General features: G+C 41.2%; 1 protein-coding gene across 4 annotated transcripts in view; it reads left to right on the top strand.

Annotated features, from left to right (window-relative positions):
• qkia (QKI, KH domain containing, RNA binding a) overlaps nucleotides 1-21,324 on the top strand; it is an 82,779-nt gene that overhangs the window by 28,292 nt on the left and 33,163 nt on the right. For all 4 annotated transcript variants that reach the window (XM_040136652.1, XM_040136649.1, XM_040136651.1 and 1 more), the window contains exon 3: nucleotides 13,838-13,954. In XM_040136652.1, coding sequence (XP_039992586.1) covers nucleotides 13,838-13,954 — 117 coding nt within the window. The remainder of the gene's footprint in view (nucleotides 1-13,837; nucleotides 13,955-21,324) is intronic.

Genomic DNA, 21,324 nt, shown 5'->3' with positions numbered 1-21,324 from the left:
CCCAGCAGTTTGAGGTTATGAAATGAATGGAGGGAGGTGACGAAGGATAAGAGAAACTGCAGAGCAGGGCAAGGCCCAGCCAGGCATGGATTGCATTTTCAACCTGACAAAATTGATAAAGGGCACCAGGGACTGGCCGGGATCAGCTTAGCTCCAGCTGACCCTCAGACACGACCCAGTCTCTGAGCTCACAGGCTAAATCAGACAACCAAATCCCAGTCTTTCACCTTTCGTCTCTAATGACAGGACTTTAGGTCCTTGGACAATTCCCTAATTAGCTGTGAGAATCATACTTGCACTCGGTGCTGCTTTTGTGTGCTAATTACTTTATTTTTGCTTGAATTATTATTATTATCCTTGACGTCTTTATAAAAAATCATGATTGGTGTGGTATATCATATAAGACAAAAGTTAAATTTCAGTTTAACCTATGCAAACATACCTATGTGCCATTATAAATATATACATTATATTTACTTATATACTGTAGATCATGAGAGAACAAGAATAACGTGCATAAAACCTGAAAGGAAAGTGTACATGTGGTAGGACTGACCCTGTATTGTTGATGGATCACTTAGTTGATATGCAGTTAACTGGTCAGAATTCTATTGGTCGATAGCTGGCTACAACACAGTAATTTATTTTATTTGATGAGGCATGTCTGATACTGTGGTCTTTAACTGAAATACCTCTCTGTAGAACATTCTATTTAAAGGTATAAGGTCAGAGGCTTTTCATTACTATTACTACTGAAAAAAAATTGGTGTGTGCGTGTTTGTGTTGCTGTGATGAGCTTTATTACCTTTTCAAACCGAGCGAGATCACAGCATCTGTGGGTAAAGAATGTCATATGTGTTTACAGAGTGTGGCTAACGGTCGCAGTGCTAGCACCAGCAGCCTTCTTTCCTTGGAGTTTAACCTTTACATGCCTGTGCTGAATGTTGTTACGCATTGCTCCTGTCGAGTGGTTATATGCCAGTTTATTCTGACACAGCCTAAATACAACCTTGTACCTAGATTTACCCACCTAATTTTCTAGATCAATACTGCCAAACCGCGCTGGTTTTACGCAGTGTCATCTGTCCCACTTTCCACCTTGCTTTTTCACAACATCCGGGCATTAGCGCCAGGAGAGGGGGCTGCCGTCTACCGGGGCTGCAGCCCCAGCAAGTTGTGGGCGGTTGCAAAACATCTTACATGCAACAGTTAACAGGCATTGCACATTAATAAAATATTAATAATTAGTTTAACCGAGTAGTACTTCTGGCTAGCAAGGGTAGCAATATTTAATTATTTAGTCGACTAATCATGATCATCCCTAATTGAAGTACCTTTCTCTTTGGCCAAACAATCTAGCAGTCTTCTTTTTTGTTTATAATTAGCTGTGCAGGTTTACCAGTGTCTTTGTTTCAACAACAACCCTTCAAGCAGTCAGAGTTGTGAAAATCAGGGATGTAACATTGAAGAGGTTGAAGTTAATTTTTGTTTGAGTGTATTTTATTACCTCCGCCAAGGAGGTTATACTTTCAACCATGTCTGTTTGTTGTTTTGTATGTTTATTGCCAGCAGGATTACACAAAAAGTACTGAACCGATTCGCACCAAACTTGGTCAAGGGATGGGGCACGTGCCAGGGGAGAACCCAATAAATTTTGGTGCAGATCTGGTTAATGGGGCGGATCCAGGAATTCTGGCTCTGGTGGAGGAAAATGCTGAATCCACATTACATACAGAGTTGTACTTAGTATGTTTTATGAGAAATGAATCAATTATATTATCAGACTACTTCCCTTTTCCTTTTATTTTTCTATTATAAGAGATAGACACTGAGTGCCATTCTAGTTTTCTTATGCACTGCTTCTTTTGACATGTTTGCAGAAGCCTGCGGTGCAATATTGATAGCTAAGTTCAGCTAGCCAGGTTAATATCTTAAACAGAACAATGTAACACACGGCATTGACAAAATATTATTGGTTACAATGTACACTATGCATTCATTGGGGTGACAATGTCCTCGTCGATTGGTTTAAATTTAAATATTCTTCCCATTTTATGTTTTGCCAACTTTATTTTACCTAATGTCTCAGAGTGGACAGGAACGACTGAAACGGGGACACAGTGATCTGCAGCTTAAAAAGAATGCAGGACAGGGACGTAAAGTGGGGGGGGGGGTCTTCATTGCCCCCCCCCCCCCTCCCAATTCCTTCCAGCGCTGCTGGACCATAAATGATTTATAGAAGAGTGAACAAGACCTGTGGCTGTAAAGATATTAATTGAATGACACTCTGTTCAGAGCAGCATAGCACACTGAGGGCTGTAACTTAGTATTATGTTTACGAGCTGCCGGGAAAGCTACTAAATTAATTAGGCTTCCCCCTGGTGGCTAAGATGACTCACTGATGACCTTAGTAGACACAGATTTATATACACACTGATATGCACGTAGGGATGGGCAAGTACAGGCAAATATACATACACAGTGACGCAAAAATGGCTCAACAACTTTTCGCTCTGTTGGGGTACACATATGCACACCCCCTGTGAGCAAGTGTGGTCATTAAGTCTGCAGGAAAAGAGGAAAATTCCAACAAAATGCTTTGTTTTATATATATGTATGTATATGTAAATATTATGTATGATATGTATGTTTTTATGTATGTATGTGTGTGTATAGATATACATAGATATATAGATATAATTATGTATACGCGTGTGTGTGTGTGTGTGTGTGTGTGTGTGTGTGTGTGTGTGTGTGTGTGTATAATGATTGAAACCAGGCAAATTCAGAATTATTTTTTCTGTTTTTACCTCTCCTGTTTCCAGAAAAAATACCTATTTGGAACAGTGTTTGTGTGCAAAAACTGTTAAACTGGTTAGTATTTGAAGTCTACCATTGTGATGTGTAATAAGTTATGCAGGCAGTCCTTTTGCCTACTCCCCTTTTCTCTCTGCTTCTCCCAAACCCCTTTGCAATTGTAGCTAGTGGGGTGGGCAGAGATGTGAAAATGTGGGGTTTCATTATTTGAACAGCGGACAATGGCAGACTAAGTGATACTGTGTGTTCACATGACTTCCACCCTTACTCTGTAGTTTGATAACTACTGTTTAAACACAGAGCAAGCCGAGGTATCTTTAGATCCTGTTTTTGTTTCCAAAGAGGTTAAAGAGTACAATCATTTCGTAGTGGGGGAAGAGGGGAGATGCTGTAGAAACAGTGTGAAAACGTAGAGAGGAAATAAATGATGCAGGAAGGGAAGAAAAATGTCACTTCCCATGCCTATCTGCCCATTGCTTAAAACAGAGGGTACTGTAATGAAGATTATTATACTGGGGAATAACCCCCCCCCCCCTCACATTTCTGGTTTCCCAGATTCCCCCCATCGAAAAGACATGCCTATGTGTATGCACTTACACTACAGTGTGGGTGGGTGGGGGTGGGGGTGTGTGTGTGTGGGTGTGTTTCTAGGTTCTCTCAAGAAAGTAGGGAATGGTGGTCCAAATATCTGTTTTTTGTTCTCTGCATCCACTTACCTGCCGTAGAAGATTTGTCATTGGTTATACCATTTCCCCGTCTTTTCCCTCTTTTAATACTTATCTTGTCATTTTGGGACACCTGCCATCTACGTACCTTCCTCTCAGTTTTCACTTTCATTAAAACACAGGATTCCCACCATATCCTCAGGGCGAGGTCACACTGGCTCAATGGGGCTTTCTCTGCCTCACCTATGAGTCCCCTGCTCTGCTTTCAAGAGTAGATAAGTAGATTGTCTTGGTGCCTGGATGCAGTTCACCATGTCAGTTCTACCAAAATAACTTGCCTTGCCAGAATGCTTCTACTCTAATTCCCTTAAGTGTGTCCCTTTTCTGGCTTGTGTGCACTTGCCTGTGTGCCCAACATCTGTCTGTAAATGTGTTTGTCTGAAGGCCTGTCTCTATATCACCCTGTCTGCCTGTGTGTCTGTGTCTACCCACTCCCTCACCGTTCTTCAAACTCAGCCATTTCCTGATGTCGTCAGTGATGCAGAGCGCTGGGAAGCGTCACGGTGGTGACTGTATCTTGACTGACAGCTGAGTTGCAGACTATCTGATAACTTGAACCTTCAATTAAGTGCTATCTGTGGCTCCATTTTCTCCCTCACACACTCTCACACACACAGTGATAGGCTGCTGACTGACAGCTCAGCATGTAATTTGACCGTTGACCTTAGGGCATCTGATAGGATGTGTGACATCTCTTTTAAGTGGTTCTCTGTCTCCACTTTGTTCCTTATGTATTTGTATTCGCCAACTGTTAAATGCCCAGGTGGATTGTGGACCGGTCACTGGATATTGAGAAATGCTCAGGAGTGAAATCACACATCCACTCACGGATGGCACCCTTTCTTTTCCTGACTCTTTGACCCTCAGTTAGACAAAAATGTTGAGTAACTGGTAAACAGGACTGTCTAAACTCTTCTTGCCAGCTTGAAGAGGTTGGAGAGAAGAGAATGATCACTTATATAAGTAGGACTGTAAGAACTGTGCGAGAACTGTGCGTTTTTCTGTGGCATTAGTGTTTATCTGGTGTTTAGTGGGTTGTCATGGTACTTTTGGTTGTTTACCTCAGTAATAAAATGCCTTTATACGCCCCCACTCCCAGTTTCCCCCTCTTCCGCTCCACCCGTTGTCTCCAAACTAAAGACCCTCAAAGGAACAGATGTTTGATCCCCCTGCGGGTCTTCATTTTTTGGTTATTAGTTTGTGTTTTGAAGGTAAATGAATTCAGTTGAAGACTACAAATGAGTTGTCGCCTGAAAAAAAAGGCCAAGGAATGGTTAATCAATACTGGTTCTATGCACTCCGTTGTCGGAGACAGGACATTAGTTTCTTTTGTTGTCATCAGTGTATTGAAGCTACAAGAAAAGTCCTTTTCCTTGTCTCACAAAGTTTAAATGGTACCTTTCTTTAAGTACAAATTTTTTTACAGAATTTAAAAAAAAAACTGTTAATTATACCTGGCAAGAAAAAAAAGTCCAAATATATAAGATAACAAGACTAGGTTATAAACATAGTATGTGGCTGGACCACCCTGTATCTGTTTACTTCTCACATAAACAGTATTTTAACACTGAATTCCCAATCAAGCTGTTCTCATTTATATGTTTTTCTGTTTTTATTTTCAAGCAACAGAGCAAGTATGAAATTGTGACTGAAACGCTGCCCATTAAGACTACGTTAACCAGCAGTTACTTCCAAGCCATCTCCAAACTGCTGATCTGCACTGCTGAGAATCCTGATTTTATAACCGCGACCTAGTCTAACAAAATCACCAAACACATAAGTCAAAGACAACGATTGTTCCGTGATTTTCGGTTAAATTTACTTGTGAAATGATCAGTCAGAGAGAAAGTTAAAAGCTCATGTAGTTTTGTATCAGCTGCCGTGCGGGCAATTGAATAATACCAGAGAGAGGTGTGCCTGCGGAAGGAAAGCCCAACCTTGCGCTTGCGGGGCAATACTGGCAACTCTCTACTAGGGTAAGCAGTAGTTTGTCTCAAGGTGCTTTTGTGAAGAAAAGTCGCTAAAGGGGTGTGAAAACTAATTTAATAGAGACTATTATAAAATAATATCAACTATATGCTCAAAATTTTAGCAAGAAGTCATAAAAAAATCATAATAAATCAAGAGTACTTTTTGTTCTCCAGTCCTAACAATTAGGATTCAATTTAGTTTACCAAGATATTTTTTTGTAGCACAGCATGCTGTGTGTGTGTGTGTACATGTCAGATTTTAGAGAGAGAGTAAAACAAATTGACTTTACTGCCTCATGATACTTCACTTCCACTGCAAGGCACAAAGCTTTGAGAATACCAAAGAAAGAGCTCTGGTGGTTTAAGCAGGATGTCCTGGACCTTTCTTTTTCACTGCAGTAAAATTGCCCGGCCAAACCAGCCACTTCCCTGCACAGGGAAAGTCATTAAGCTTGTTCCCATGAGGGTGTCATCACTTATCATGCCAGCTCCTGATATCCTTCTGACCCCCTTAAGTCATTACCAGTCCTGGAAATGTACCGCCACACACCTCACCATACCTCACTGATACAGCAGCAGGATGGAGGATTTTGATATCTCTAGGTAGCCAGCCATGCATGATGATAATTTGATGAACGGATGTATTTCTAGTTAGCTATTTGATGAGGAAGGTAATTACAATGATAATATAAACAGAGAAGACTATTTGTTGTAGTCAGTTAACATGATGAAGGGCAACAGTGTAAGCTGTTAGATGTCTATTTATAACTGCAATAATGCTAGTGGTTGCTTGCATATTAACAAATTGTGTTTGTCTACTGTAAGTGAATGGCGTCCTGTGATACCTTGGCCTGTCCATCCCTGAGTTCATTGAATGGAGAGGCAAAGAGAGTTGAAAATGGAGAACGAAGGAGAGAGGAAGCAGGTTGACCGCACAAGGGATCAGAGGCTGCTCCAAAGACACAGTATCTGTGTGCACAGAAAAAAAAATCCCTTAATGATATACAGTATGCTATCAATACTAATATTTCTGAAACATTTTTGGCAAGGATCTCTCCTATTAGGTTATTACAATGAAATGAAATGAAAAATACACATACAGACGTAGGTTAACACTACTGTCATAGATGATGCACAGTTTCAATGAAATCTTTACCACAACTGACCTTTTTTCAGTCAGAGACACTTGCCTCAATGAATTGACCATGTATTTACAAATAGTCAACAAGGACCCTGCTGAAAGAACTAATCCCCCAGCATAAACACTTGAGCTATGGTATACAGAACTCAGAGATAGTTGCAAAAGTACTTAAACATTGGATCTTAGTGTAGTCAACAATACTGAAAGCTTCAGTTCTTTAGAATATATGTATATGAGTCTGTCTTCCCCTAAAAAAAAAAACCACAGAGGTATATTATCAGAGGGTAGGGACCAATGACCTATGTTGACGTTCAGCTTGGAGGACTTGTTAGTAAGTATAGAGAGTAGGAGGGAGCTGCAACAGAGAAAGGAGCTGAATAACATTGACAACTGTCAGTTCTAAAGGCCATTCTGTACACCTGTATGAATGCGATTGGATTTTACTAGTCAGCTGGTAGCTGGTCTGCTGATATATGAGCCACAGATGATGAAGCATGAATAACTAGCCGATGACTGATCAGATGATGCAAGTGCAACTTCAGTGCTCTGCCTGAACTAACGTAGTGCACCTATAAAAAGGATTGGTCACGTCTGGCCAATACTAAATCTACATTAAATACTGTTTCCCTCCCTCTCTTTATGATAGGCTTGCAGATAAGGTAGCAGAGCATGGCTACCATTATTCCACAGCTTTGTGAAATGGCAGTCTTCAATTGACTTATGATGATTAACTAATGCAAGTGAACACAGACGGAGAGACCGAATGTTATTTAGCATCTTCCTACTCATTATTTACTGCCCAATCATTATTGTCTCCCCCTGCAGCTTGCTTATCTAGAAGTTCAGAAACTTTGCCCTCTGCTTCCTTCAATCATGTCTTCCAAACTTCCAGCTGACATCAATCTTTATGCTTTCACTCTCTTCGTCTTCACTTCTCCGTATTTCCACTCTGCCTGCAACCCCAAAATATACCCAAACAGAATTATCAAAGGAGACATGGATTAGACGCTAAATGCTGGATGTGCTGAATAGAGAGCTTTGAAGTCTATAGGGCTTTGAGACGAAGATGTCATCATTGGAATCTAAGTCTAATTTTCACTCCCTCATCGTCCCAGCCTCACCACCTCTGTCCCTCCTGCAGATCAAGCATGCAAACTGCTGTAGGTTATGCACCTGTCTGCTCCTCATCCCCATATTCCTTCCATCCTGTCCTTTAAAAGTGTGGAAAAGGTACGTGAAGCTGGTGTGTGTGTGTGTGTGTGTGTGTGTGTGTGTGTGTGTGTGTGTGTGTGTGTGTGTGTGTGTGTGTGTGTGTGTGTGTGTGTGTGTGTGTGTGTGTGTGTGTGTGTGTGTGTGTGTGAGAGATCAGGCCACAAAGCAAAGGTAAGTAAGATGGATTAATTGAATGATGGAACATTTCCATCCAAAGATGAATGAGTGATGAAAGGCAAGCAGCCGGCTGGTGGCTAGGGAGGTTGTGTGTAGTCAGAGAGAAATATTGATTTGTGCTGTGAGAGATACATGCACTACGAGAGAATGACAGGTATGCAGAAGAGGAAAAGTAAGATCCTGTGTACCAAGACAAAGAGGAAAAGGAAGCCTGCTCTGTTTCCAGCAGCTATTAAAGTAAACAGAAGGGAGCAAGTGTGGAAGGAGAGGGGAAGTGTTTTTGGCAACCAAGAGCAGTGTTACATTCTGTGCCCTTTGTGACGCCTCCAAATACTGTAACTTGAAGTGAAATGAGATGGAAGGTATCTTGGGTATGAGGAAAAGGGGAGCTTTGCTGTGATAAATGGCTAGCCATTACCTTGGTATGAGTTGTTTCACAATGATACTTTAAGGGGGGGTTAGACTCAAGTGAGATCAGGAGTGAAAAGATGGGTAAAGACTGAGAGCAAGAGAGAGATGGCCATGCCTGGTGTAACCACAGATTCCACCTTGCTTTGATACATTGCACTAAATGAACTGTTCCTCATTTCCATAAGCCCAGCAAGGCTGGCTAATAAGTGATTGGTATGCTCCTCCTGGCCTGGCCCCGCTCTTTGATAAGCCCTGTGCGCACACAGCCAGAGACCTCAGCGTGATCTCATTTCCTGTCTCCCCATCTCCACAAACAAACACCGTCAAAGGCACAATTGTTCTGCTTCTCTTAGCATTGTTGGTGGAACTGCTGTTGTTTCTCAGTTGTTCACACAAAAACAAACCACAATGCATGCGCACGCAAACCTGTGGGACAATCAGCTCTGGGTGCTGAGGGTGTCTGCAAGAGTTCACCCCATGTATTGTGGTGTCACACACATGCACGCTCATAAACACAGTGTCATTGACGTAGATATGCTCACAACAAAACCCGCCTGTGGAGTAGCGATAACTGGGGCTAAACAAAGGCCCTTTAATGTCAGTGTAAGCCCTTGTCCTGAAGGGGGCTTTGTGTGTGTGTGTGTGTGTGTGTGTGTGTGTGTGTGTGTGTGTGTGTGTGTGTGTGTGTGTGTGTGTGTGTGTGTGTGTGTGTGTGTGTGTGTGTGTGTGTGTGTGTGTGTGTGTGTGTGTGTTTGTGTTTGTAAGCAACTGTCTGTCTTTCTGTGTTTGCACACAAACTGTTTGTATATACTGTGTGCGTTTGTCTACATTTGTGTTTATTTGAAAAACTTAAGGAACAGAGGACTGAGGAAAAGAGTCTGTCCACCAAAGGTCCCAGTGCCTCTAATCTTCTAATGCTGTAAATTAGCAGAGGAAATAGGAGAATACAGCAAAGATACTAAGAGAAAAAGAGACTGATGGGAGTCAGCAAAACACATAGCTTATGCATGTATCCTGTTCGCCAGATGGGTGCTGACAGAGTTTCATTATGCAGAGCCGTTAAATATATATACTTCTTTGCAATTGTTTTGTTCAACCGCAGAATGACCTGTTGCTCACTGTTACTAGTCATGGGCAATCGGGCAGCAATGGGAATAGTAGAACTATTGGTTAGAATTATCACAATTTTGCTTAGAAAGTTTTTTAAAATTTGTGTTGACTATTAATTGTTAAAAGCTTGTTAAGTTTGAAAGAATGTCCCTGTCAGTAGTGACTGCTTCAAGGGCTCCTGGAGAGTGCAAAGCTTTGCAAATCCAGCCAAAAAGCCATTTTGGTTCCCAGACGTGACTTTTTTAACGACATCAGACTGGGAAGCCAGTGGATTTGTTGTAACGGCAGTAATATAGAGGATGAAAACTAGCTTTTCTTAGTAGTTGTGGAGGAGGCTAGATAGTTTAGCAAGAGGAGGTGAAGAGAGGATAGTGTATTTGGCAGTGAGGGCACTATATCCATCCTACTCCTCTGGCTGTACTGAGTGGAGTTCCTGGCAGGCTCACTGGCCCTGCACCCTTCTGATAACTCACCCGCTTGGCTCCCCATTGTCTCTACATTCCAGTGGCTTAAAATGGAGGTCGCCTTTTCTATCAGCATATCAACATCCATGAGAAGAATGTCAAACCCTCAGTACAGAGCAGGAAGTCAGGGACTAAAGACAGAGCTTTATTCTATCACTGAGATGATTTTGGCTTTATTTTATTTACAGTAGAGTTACAATTCAAGTAACAAAGTGTTAATGGGATGAGGCAGTGTTTTTTTTCCTGATACATCGGCACATTGAAGTAAGATGCTTGAAGCATGGTCATTTGATGTGTCTTAGCGATTAAATTTTCCTTGATTGATGTTTGTGAGTCAAACTTGTGGAGACTGCTTGGCCAGACATGGCGCCTGATCTTTGCTGTGCCCCTGCCCACATGTATGTGTGCCTATGCTCTTGTCATCACTAAAACACATCTGTCTCTGGTAAACCAGCCTCCACCCACATGTTCCATTTTGGGGAGGGGGGACATAAAACCTGAGAAACATGCATGTAACCACCCGCTCTAACCCTTTATCCCCAAGCAGCCTCTGAGATGGGGGTCCACATCTAGAGTGGGAAAACTTACAATGTGGATGCAATATTGGCCCTTCTTGCTCATAACAACTTTAAAAGAACTACAAAAACAAGATGTTTGTGACTTCTTCCCCTCTGCCCTTCTTCATCTCTTCAACCTTTTCTCTCTTTGTTTCGCTTAGCTTTTCTTCATCAGGCCCCTGCTCACTCTCAAGTCCAATTGTCATCAGCATATTCATGTCCACAGAGAACACCTTCCACTGTCAATGGGAGAGTTGTATTAGCAATATGTTGAGAGAGGGAGAGAGAAGAAAATATTAAATGCCCTTTCTGTATCATTTTGGTATTTTTCCAACTAACAACCACCTTCGATTTTGAATCAGATATACTTTTTCCCCCTCTCTATGCTTTTTGACATCTGGGGCTTGCTCTGTAATACATCTACTGAACGTATTTAATATATTCATGGTCTGTAAATCTGATGGGATTTGGACTGATGGAAGATATTGTTGTCCCTGTATCCTTTTAGGCTGGTGGGAACTCTCACGTCATGTCTGCAGAGAAACCTACATATAAATATAGGAACCTTTTAAACCTCGTATGTGTAAATTTTGTGTGTGCCAAATGACAGCAAGCATTTTTTTCAAATGTGGTACTGCAGTTGCTAGCAGGGAAGCTGTATAACACGCCCAGGATATTGTCACTGTAGCCTCTGTTTAATAGGTTGGAGGCCGTGTGTGTATTTATGTGTGTTGTTTAGGAAAACCACAGCATCACCATAATGCCTAGAGCTTGGGGTTCACCCTTGTCTGCCGCAGTGCTGTGATGCAGAAAGACGGCTTTCTCCTGTGCTCCTTGAGGCTCTGTGTGTGTGTGTGTGTGTGTGTGTGTGTGTTTGTGTTTGTGTTTGTGTTTGTGTTTGTGTTTGTGCGTGTGCGTGTGCATGTGCATGTGTTTTATGTACGAGTTAGAGGCAGGCCAGCATGCATCGTTGGTGGCTGACCTCCGAGGACAGGTGCCCCTGAATCCTTCAGTAGACGCACACACCCTTACAAAAAAGCCGCTGTACCACTTTCCTTGATTACAGTTAACCAAACAGACTGTTGGCTTTTGACAGAGAAACACATTAGTGAAGCCTGTGTAGCTGCATCCTATGATCCATCCGCAAGGACTCCAGCATCTCTCCAGCCACAGGATGTGTCTTTCAGGGTGTGACAGGCTACGTATGCAGGCAAACCCAGTAACAGGGACAAGGAAAACAACAGCCTGGAGTTTTGGACTGTCCTCACTATAGTGTATGTTTTTTTTTTAAGGGAAATACACCAACATCACGATAAATTTGTAATCCCTCTGTAATGTGACTTCTCTGATGGGCTTTTGGGTTTTGCAGAGGCATTGGTGCGGTGAAGTGCATAACAGATGTGACTAAGTTTAAGAATTTAATGCAGGGGTGTCATGGCTCATTGTAACAGCTCAAGAGATGAACAGTTGTGCTTCTCATTGTCAAGGAAAGCTTTCCATTATGCCAGTGAGCATTTGAATTTTTCAGGTTTGGACTTTTTTGCTTGAGTAAAAATATCCCATTTTAATAGTGTAAGAGATCTCTTACCCATTTTGCTCTCCACCATGTGTGCAGTGTTAAAACATGGGTGGTTTGTTTACCACTTTATGTATCACTATGCTCCACAGCTCTCCTCCTCTCCTTCTGTTTTTATTTTTGCTGAAAATTGTGTTGGATTATTTCAACACATTTTCCCTTTATCCCGTTGGAAGCCAGTTTCAAGTGGAGAGGATTACGTCGGTAAATTTGTTTCCTTTTTGTACAAAGCTCCCAAGCCACTCACCAGTTAAAGGGGGCCTTGATAAGAAAATTGTGTCAACCAAACTACCTCACCTCACAACTCATCTTCCTCTCAACAGCCTCTACACTCTTTTTTTTCCCCCTTGTTTTCTCCACACCATTCCCACCCAGACTAATGTCTCGTAGTTAATTTTCTGTTCAGAACTATTTTGACATCGAGTGAGGATGATAAAGTAGGGGCAGGTCAATCCCATTGTGGCCTGTGCTTGAAAATCGAGTCAGGCAGGGAAAAAAAAAGAAAAAGAAAAAACACTTTAAAATGAATCTATTAGAAAGCCTGTGTATCATTTGAACATTCTTCTCCTTGATAATATTTTATAAACTCACTTATTCTCTCAAGTAGTACTGCCACCATGTTTAAGAGAATAAAAACAACCCATGTAGCTGCTTTAGCAATGTTGCAGGTGACGCATGGAATCTGCTGTAGAAGACAAACTGACACTGATCTCCTAGTTCTGTTTGATTTAGATTCACAAAGTCCAGAATTGATTCATTTCAATTTGATTCTTGATTCTTCAGCTACATTAAATAAATACCAATGTTGCTTAAAGTGCTTCTCAGAATTTATCCTGGGAACTTTGGGTTTCTTCCCAGGACTGTAGATTTCCTTGAATATAAAATTGTATGGGAATCGAGAACCGATTCCAGTTCAGAAGTGGTTACAAGTTATCTAAACCATCAGAAGCGTATGTCTCTGAGTTTATCAGTTCCTTTTATCAGTGCCAGCATGTTTTTCTTACAAATTCGCAATCCAAAACAATGTCAAATCTCAAACTCATGCATCTACGCTGCTGGAAACTGGCCACAAGAAGGAGTCATGGTGGAGAAGAAGCAGCAGTCCAAAGCGTGGCTTCATTCGGGAAATGATAAAGAATCAGATGGATTAGCAGAAAAGATAATGGCATTGGTATCACTATAACCTTATCAATTCCCATCCCTAATTGTAAACAAGTTTCCCAGCCGTAACTGTGGACTAAGGAGTTATTTTCCTTGGCAAATGCAAAATGTGGGGGTGGCGGGGGGCGGCAGTCATTGTCTTTGTCTTAGAAAGGCATAAAGTGACTTGTGCTGATATAGTAGAGTTGGTGTAATGTGTGTACTTGTGGCAGCGGAGGTGTAATATCCTGCAAAGCTGATGTCATGCTCTTTGGAAGCTCATGATAAGTGGAATCTGCGCGCGCGTGTGGGTGCGTGTGGATGTGGATGTGGATGTGTACGTAATACTGTCTATGGTCCAGTTGATGGAAATGCACCATTTGAATTCAGCCCTTGTTATTGGTAGATTTTAATTGCTTTTATTCTCCACTGTGGTCTGACTTCATATACTGACATAAAGAAAATTTAAATGTCTTAATCTATCACACTGTGTGTTCACCCATAGCCTCACCGGTTTATTTCTCTCTCTATCTGCAGTATAACTTTGTGGGGAGAATCCTTGGCCCTCGGGGACTCACAGCTAAACAGTTGGAAGCAGAGACGGGATGCAAAATCATGGTGCGAGGCAAGAGTTCCATGAGAGACAAGAAGAAGGTAAACTCGTTAGCATGGCAGTGTGCCCAGTGTGTTCAATGTGTTTTATTTCTTGGTAACAATGTCACTCAGTAGACTTCATTCACACAAGTTTAAAAAAAAAAAAAAAGACTTACATTTATTTTGCCAAACCAGCACACACAAAATCTCACCTCTTTCTTCACAAGGATTTATCCGTCCTGAAATATTGCACAATACTGTGAAACTTGGTGGAACTGCTGTGACACAAAAACATCCCACTAGCCCTGTAGAAACATGAGGCAGACACATGCTCAGTTGATGCCTGGTGGCTGCATTCTGACATCTGATAGGGCTGTTTGGAAAACACTTTGCAGTGGAAAGTGTAGACAGCCAAGGCCAGGGGTCTGCCTCTATTTCTGGACCCACTGAGCTGAGGTTGGAGACATAAAAGGCCAATATTGTGTGTCTACATATCCCGTGACCCAAGATGTGTATTTATGCAAAAAAAAAAACTTTTTGCACCATTTTACCTGCAAAATGTCACAGCCACAGCATTTGAAAATCCAAATTGACTGATGCAAAATAATGTTGATGAGTCTGTCAGACCATTATTGGTTGTCCTGTATCAGACTACTGTGTGGTTAGCCTTGCAATAGTATATCTTTTAGTTGACTCATGGCATATTTCAGCCCATTATACACTCTATCATTCAGCCAAAGCAGATAATTAAATAATGAAAACCTAAACTTTGAATTCAACACCAACTTCTGTGCATCCCCAAGGCATTTCAAAGTATGTCAGATCAGATTTGTTGATGTACTTTGAAGTTACTGTGAGGACAAATTGAAAGCTTTTATTTCAAGCATCTGTGCATGTTTTGCCCATGGGCTTCAGCCATGCTATTATGGCTGCTTTTGGCTGTTTTTCTGTTTATTTTTTCTTCATTGAATTACACTTTTTGGAGTTGATTTTAAATCTTATTTTTTTCTTTTGTCTGTACCTCCCAGTTGCCAAGATTTGCCATGTAGTGGTGATATATCAAAATGCATTTACATAAGTCAGAAGAAGAGTATTTCTAGATTTTTTTTTTTTTTTTTTTGGATGGTCCACCAGCCCATTGACGTAACGGTCCACCGATTTGTTCCTGTTGGAGTGAATATCAGTTGGTAATAAAAATTAAACTTAATGTTACCTAGTTAAATTTACCTCTCTCTCTCTATTCTTTCTTTTTCTCTTCTTGTTTATCTTTCCCTCTCGCCTCGGCCAGGTGTCGCCACGTCTCCACTTTCTGTATCTGTTGTTTCAAATTAAACGCCCTCCACAGAGTCGTGTAATTGCGACTTTATAACATTACAGCAGCAGCTATAATTTTGCAGTGGCGGGCCGGAAACACTGGATTCACCTTCTCCATGCTGACTCTCTCACACATACAGTCCATAGTGAATTGTGGCAGAAACAGGGTTCATACACACAAATGCACAAATTTTCAGCTGAGTCATAATCTTAGAAGCTGCAGTTTGCTGCGGGGCCATTTTCTTCCCTCTTTTTTTTTTTTATGGCTCCTCCATTCTTATTTTAATTTCTGTTTTTGTCTAATTTCCATTTGAGTGTGTTCATTATCACAGAACAAGATGAAGACATTCTACTATGGTTCTTTCTTTGGAATTAGAGGCAGAAGTAGTTAAATGGAAGTAAACAAGCTCAAGCACGTACAAGTACACACATACACACATACTTAAGTTCTGTTTAACTCATTACATGAATCTGTGATTACTTTCAAAGTCTCTTACTATCTTAAAACGTAATGACACGTGCAAGTTTGTTTTTCTCTGTGGTGCTGTGAAAGAACCTGTCAAAGGCCCTGCACAATTAGTACACCAAAAAAGGCCCAATACAGTTAAACATTGATACATTTTCAAAGCCACAGATCTGGTTTTCTGCACACATCAATATAATTCAATTATTGTGTATGTTTTCTACACAAGGCTTTGGTTTCTTAATTGTCCTCCATTAAAATTACATTTTCCTTCTTTATGTCCCTTACCTTATAGTACACTGGTGTCTGGTTTAGATATTTACAGTAACATTGGGTTAAGCTGGGGAAAAGATAATGGAAAAAAAAACACCCAATGGTGTGCCAGTTTTTACATCCTTTGCTGTCTCCGATATTAATAAATCAAAAGAATCACTATCAGGTTAGCTCGCTGTACCCCAAAAGCTTTTGGATGGCCCGGGTGTGCCATAACTGTGGTTCAGTCCAAGACAAAGCCACAGCTATAGCCCCGAGTCACTGCATCCTCAGCCTCAGTATTTTCAGCTTGATGCCCTGTGGCAGCAGAGGAAGCCGCGGCAGCAGCTTAGCCAGTGTGTTTATTCAGGATCCATTAGCGGCAGCGTTTTTATGCTCTCAATAATTCAGCTGGTTGCTCCCTCCTGGGCCGCACTGCTGACGGGGAGTCGGCTCACTGGAGCTACACAGTGGGAGAGAGTCAAGCAGAGACTGATGGAGAGAGGGAGAGAGAAAGGGGGAGAGAAATAAAGAACAGTGGCAAGAGAAGAAGAGCAGATCAAATAGAAAATAAGGAGGAAAGAAGCAGGTGAAGAGAAAAACGCGGTACTTCCCACTTTGATCATACAAAACCAAATATAATTCTTATAATTAGGGATGTCCTGATCACTTTTTTTCACTCCCAGTCTCTTTCAAATTCTTTTAATACTGAGTATCTGCTGACTCTGAGTTTTTAATTTTCTTTGTTGTATATTATTTTTTTCCTACATAATACAGATCATATTCCACTCCTACTCCCACAATTTTTCCTGCATTACATATTTTATTTGATTGTATGCTATAATATTTTGTGTGGAAAATATTTTGGCTGCTTTTTAAGCCTGGTGCAATGAACACTGTCCCGATATCCCAACCCTTTTTAAACTAGCTTTTCCTTTGTTAAACTCAGCCATATTAAGGTATTTTCTCATAGACAGTTTCTTTTATTCTAGACTTTCTGGTTATATTAAAAGTTAAATTACTATCTGCCACCTCTGCAGTTGCCTGTGAAATTTGAACATTGTCGCTTTTAACAAAGATAAAAGGGTAATTAGTTACCATTAGCATCTTTGTCACTGTAATACTGTCACAGGACCTGTATTTGTTCAACGCTGACAAACTTGTGTCTTTAGTGTATGCTCAAATGAGGTATATAAATTTTAAGAGCCATGAATTAGTAGATACATATTTAGCTTAGAATAAAGAAATAACTTTGTAGAAATTTATATAAATTATGTTTATGATTTTTTTATTGATATGGCAGTCATAATCACAGTATGAAAATGGTAAAAACCAATATACCCACCTGTGTATACATGTGGGCAGCACTTGATGTTCAACTCAATAGGAGGAGACAGGAGAGACTATTGCAGGATAATAACCTGTCCCCAGACTGTGCGTCACACTGATCAAACAAGACCGAATGTAAGGTGTCTGTGAGTGTGACTGAGCAAGTGCAAGTACATTCCTGTGATTTCTCTGGATAGAGACTTTTGGACAGTCTGTTTTTGACACATTTGTTGAGATAGGATGTATCACACACTAATTCCATAGAGAAAGTTCCTTTTTAAGGTGTTTATGACACCAACCACTAAACTCAAGCCTTTTCTAGTCTCTTGTACTTGGGTTTTTCTTGTTTTGTTGTTAAATCTGGTGCAGTTTTCAGATGCTGCCCAAAGGGATGAAGCTTGCGAGTTATGTCCTTTTTGATGATTATTGTCTAAACATTTGGAAGGAAAAGGGACTCTGGAGCCTTATTCCAATCAAACGTTCGGTTCTAGTGTGGCAGCTTGAGTCTCCTTGGTTTTTCGCTTTTACCGTCATGCTTAATGCAAAACAACAGCAGGAACAACAACAATTAAATTACAGTATGTTATATCGACCACTGAACAAGTAGAATAGGGATTTCCCTCGCTTTGCAAAAACAATTCCCTAATTCTATTTTGGCTATCACAAAGTGTGAGATTACAGATAGCACCATAGACGGCTGTTTTAATCTTAGCCACTCAAAATGTCCTTTCAGACTTGCACTTTGAGAAATGCTCTATATCAAATAAATTTGCTTTGATTTGTTTTTTGCTGATTGTCCTGATGGATAATAGCTAAAATTGTGGTATAAGCACAGTCACTAGCAGAACAACTTAGGCCTTCAGCTCCGGCACCAGCTCTAGCTACACTCAGCTTCTGCCAGCCAATAGACAGTGCCACTAATATGTGACATTGGCAGTCAATATATTTAACTTGATTGGCCTGTTGGCCCTGCAGCAATCTTTTTTTTTTTTCTCATCTCTTAATTTCAAATTATTGACTCAGCACAACTGAAAGCTTGTTTCTTCTTTATTAAGAATTTACAGGGAGCTATTATGTTGATAAGGAAAGCAGAGCAATGTCCAGGCATTACTTTTTGTGCCTAGGGGTTATGGCTGGAAATAGCTTTAGAGGGCAATAGGAGAATGCAATAGCTTCAGGACATTCAGGATGGCAAGTAGCAGGAAGTGTAGCAACAACTGCAGTAAGGTTTATTAGTGCTATTATTTATTTAATTACTTTTTTTGAGGAAAGGCGTTGTATTGTTCCTTTTCACACACAGACTTAAAAACACAACATTTAGGTGACCGTGTCCTGTTCGATTTAAAGCTTACATTTCATAAGTGTTATATTTTATAAAAGTAATCTATCCCAATGCGTCAATCATCAGAGTTGACTAAAATCGTCAAGCCTTATTAAGTCACGCATAATTTCCATTCTCAACAGCCTTATTTTCAATGAATGTGTTCATATTTGACTTATTCTGTCTTACACTGAAAGTCAGTTCAGTTTTGATTTGTTTGTGATTTGTTTTAGTTCATTCATATAATAATAAATACATTTTATTTTAATTTATTTCATAATTATTAATCCTGGCTTATCCTTCATTCTCTTGTCTTTCCATGCCCCTGCAGCTCCTTACTGCACCTGTTTGGTCTGCTGGCATTTAGCCTCAGTTGCATTGACCCCAGTGTGGGAACGTCCATTTGGATCAAGGGAGAGGGGACTATTCAGAGAGGGAGAGGCAAAGTTCAAACAGTTCAAATAGTTAAATTTATGAGTGTTAAGGTGCAACATTAGCAGGACAAAACTGTAGCGTCACATAATCCAAAATCCTATTGAGGCAGCAGGGTGGTATATTAAGTAGGACTGACCTTCAGCCACAACACCAAGAATTGAAAGCTCTGTGTCTGCAAATGTGCACCCTGTTATGTGTCCTTGCAATAAATCCTTTCCAGCTTCAGGGGTATACCTGACCCTGTAGTGTGACTTCCCTATGGAAGGGGGCAGGCAAAATGATGGTACAAAGAGGGTCAATAACATAAAGTGAAGTGAACATGTAAACAGCCAGACTGAACTGCCACTCTTTTTTTAAGTATAACCTAAAAAGGGAGGGGAGGGCCGGAAGAGAGAGCGAGTCCTCTATTTTTGTAACCTTTTTGTATGTGGTGTCATCCATGTTTAGAACTGAGGCCTTAAAGTTTATTGGGCTCAAGCTGAGGGGTGTGAAGGCCAGCAGGCAAACAGGTGTTCTGCAGATGATGGGAGTCGGGCAACATAAGTAACAAGCAGTCTTCTCCCTCTGATCCTATTCTTAGATGTTGTTTCAAGATGCAGTGTCCGTGCTATTTATTCATGCTACATATTTTGCCATAAACGATTACCCTCTGGTATGTGGTTATTGCCATGGCATTTGATGTCGGCCAGCATGGACATTCTCTTCATAGGCCTTCCCGGTATTCCCTTCGGCACTCGCCTGACCTCCCTTCTCTTTTGTCACCCTCCCACCCTGCCTCCCCTCCCACCCTTCCTCCTGTTTGTCATGCTGTCAGTTTCTCTCAGAGGGCACGCAGTGACCTTGTTCACAGACAGTCATGCTGGTGGGACGTGTGTGGGCGTGCATGAGTGGATGCAAGTGTGTGTGTGCGTGTGTGCACATATTTCTCTTTTCCCAGATCTCTTTGACTACAATCTAACCAAATCAGAATCTGCCAGAACGAACACAGACATGTGATTGACTAATCTTGTTGGGTCCAACTTAAGCAACAGGCTGTCAATATGTATCTACCATGTGTTTTTATATAGTGCCCTGCATGCAGAGGCAGCCCTCCGTGCTTGTCTGTTTGTGTCCCCTCTAGAAAATGCTGAGTCACCTTCCAGTCCCCATGTCCCCTGATAGGTCATAAGCAAACAGCCATGGTGAAATAATGGCCTGACTGCTGAAACTAAGCCCTCCCCCCGTGTGGAAAAGGGGAAAACGAGAGTGGAATATTGAACTTTTGTGTGTGTGTGTGTGTGTGTGTGTGTGTGTGTGTGTGTGTGTGTGTGTGTGTGTGTGTGTGTGTGTGTGTGTGTGTGTGTGTGTGTGTGTGAAAGCGTGTGTGTGTGTGTGTGTGAGAGCGCTTGTGTGTGTGTGTGACAGCGCTTGTGTGTATGCGCGTGCGTGTTGTAAAGAGCAGTGCCATGGCAACAGCTCTGTGTGGAGTATAAAGCAGGTGGGTGGCACTCAGCTCAAGCTCTAAGCTCTATGTGTGTTTGTGTGTACATGTGTGCTCCCTCTCACTTTGTGGTGCTGGTTGAGTGTACTGAAATCATGTCAGGTGGACCCCCTATAGAGCACCGCAAGGCATTGTTAGTAATTAGACGCCCTCACAGTGGCTCACTACTCACAAATGAGCAGTGATCTGAAGTGAAGGTGGTTTTAATGGGTGGGGGTAAATGACAGAGTGTTCATCAACAGTCTGTGTAAACCTGCACCAACGGCAGGAGGGGAGAAACCTGGGACACAGTTGACTGCTTGAGACTCTGACCATCTTTGGAAAAGGAAATTGCAGTTTTGATTTTGAAATGTTTTCAAGTTATATTCGTTTAGAAGTTCCTGTATTGTCTTCTCAACTATTACCATTGTAACACTATAATCCTGTTTTGATGTTTTTAATGTGGTGTAAAACATCAGAGAATCTGAGGTTGTCTTTTTCAGACAACCTAGACCTCAACTCCTCACCACACGGGGAAGCAGTCAGGTTTCCAACCTCTGGCTTTCATGTGATACAACCTCAAAAGCTCTTTAGAGCATTCTTAGTGTCTCCTTGCTGCATTTACTATCAGATGGGCAACCAAAGACAGAGGAAAGGAGCTTTGCTAAATGGAGAAGCATTTTTAGAAGACAAAACAAAAACTTTAGCAAATGCGAGGCTACTCCATATTTGACTCTACATATCCCGTTTTACCTTTCACAAAGGAGTGAAGTATTACTGGGCTTTTCATGAAGGCACCAGAAAAACGTTAGCACTGTGCACCATTTCCCAAACTTAGCCTACCCAGTTCAAATCTT

Source organism: Xiphias gladius, chromosome 10 (assembly GCF_016859285.1).
Source record: "Xiphias gladius isolate SHS-SW01 ecotype Sanya breed wild chromosome 10, ASM1685928v1, whole genome shotgun sequence".
NCBI classification, from domain to species: Eukaryota; Metazoa; Chordata; class Actinopteri; order Istiophoriformes; family Xiphiidae; genus Xiphias; species Xiphias gladius.
This window is presented reverse-complemented; position numbering and strand designations above follow the sequence as displayed.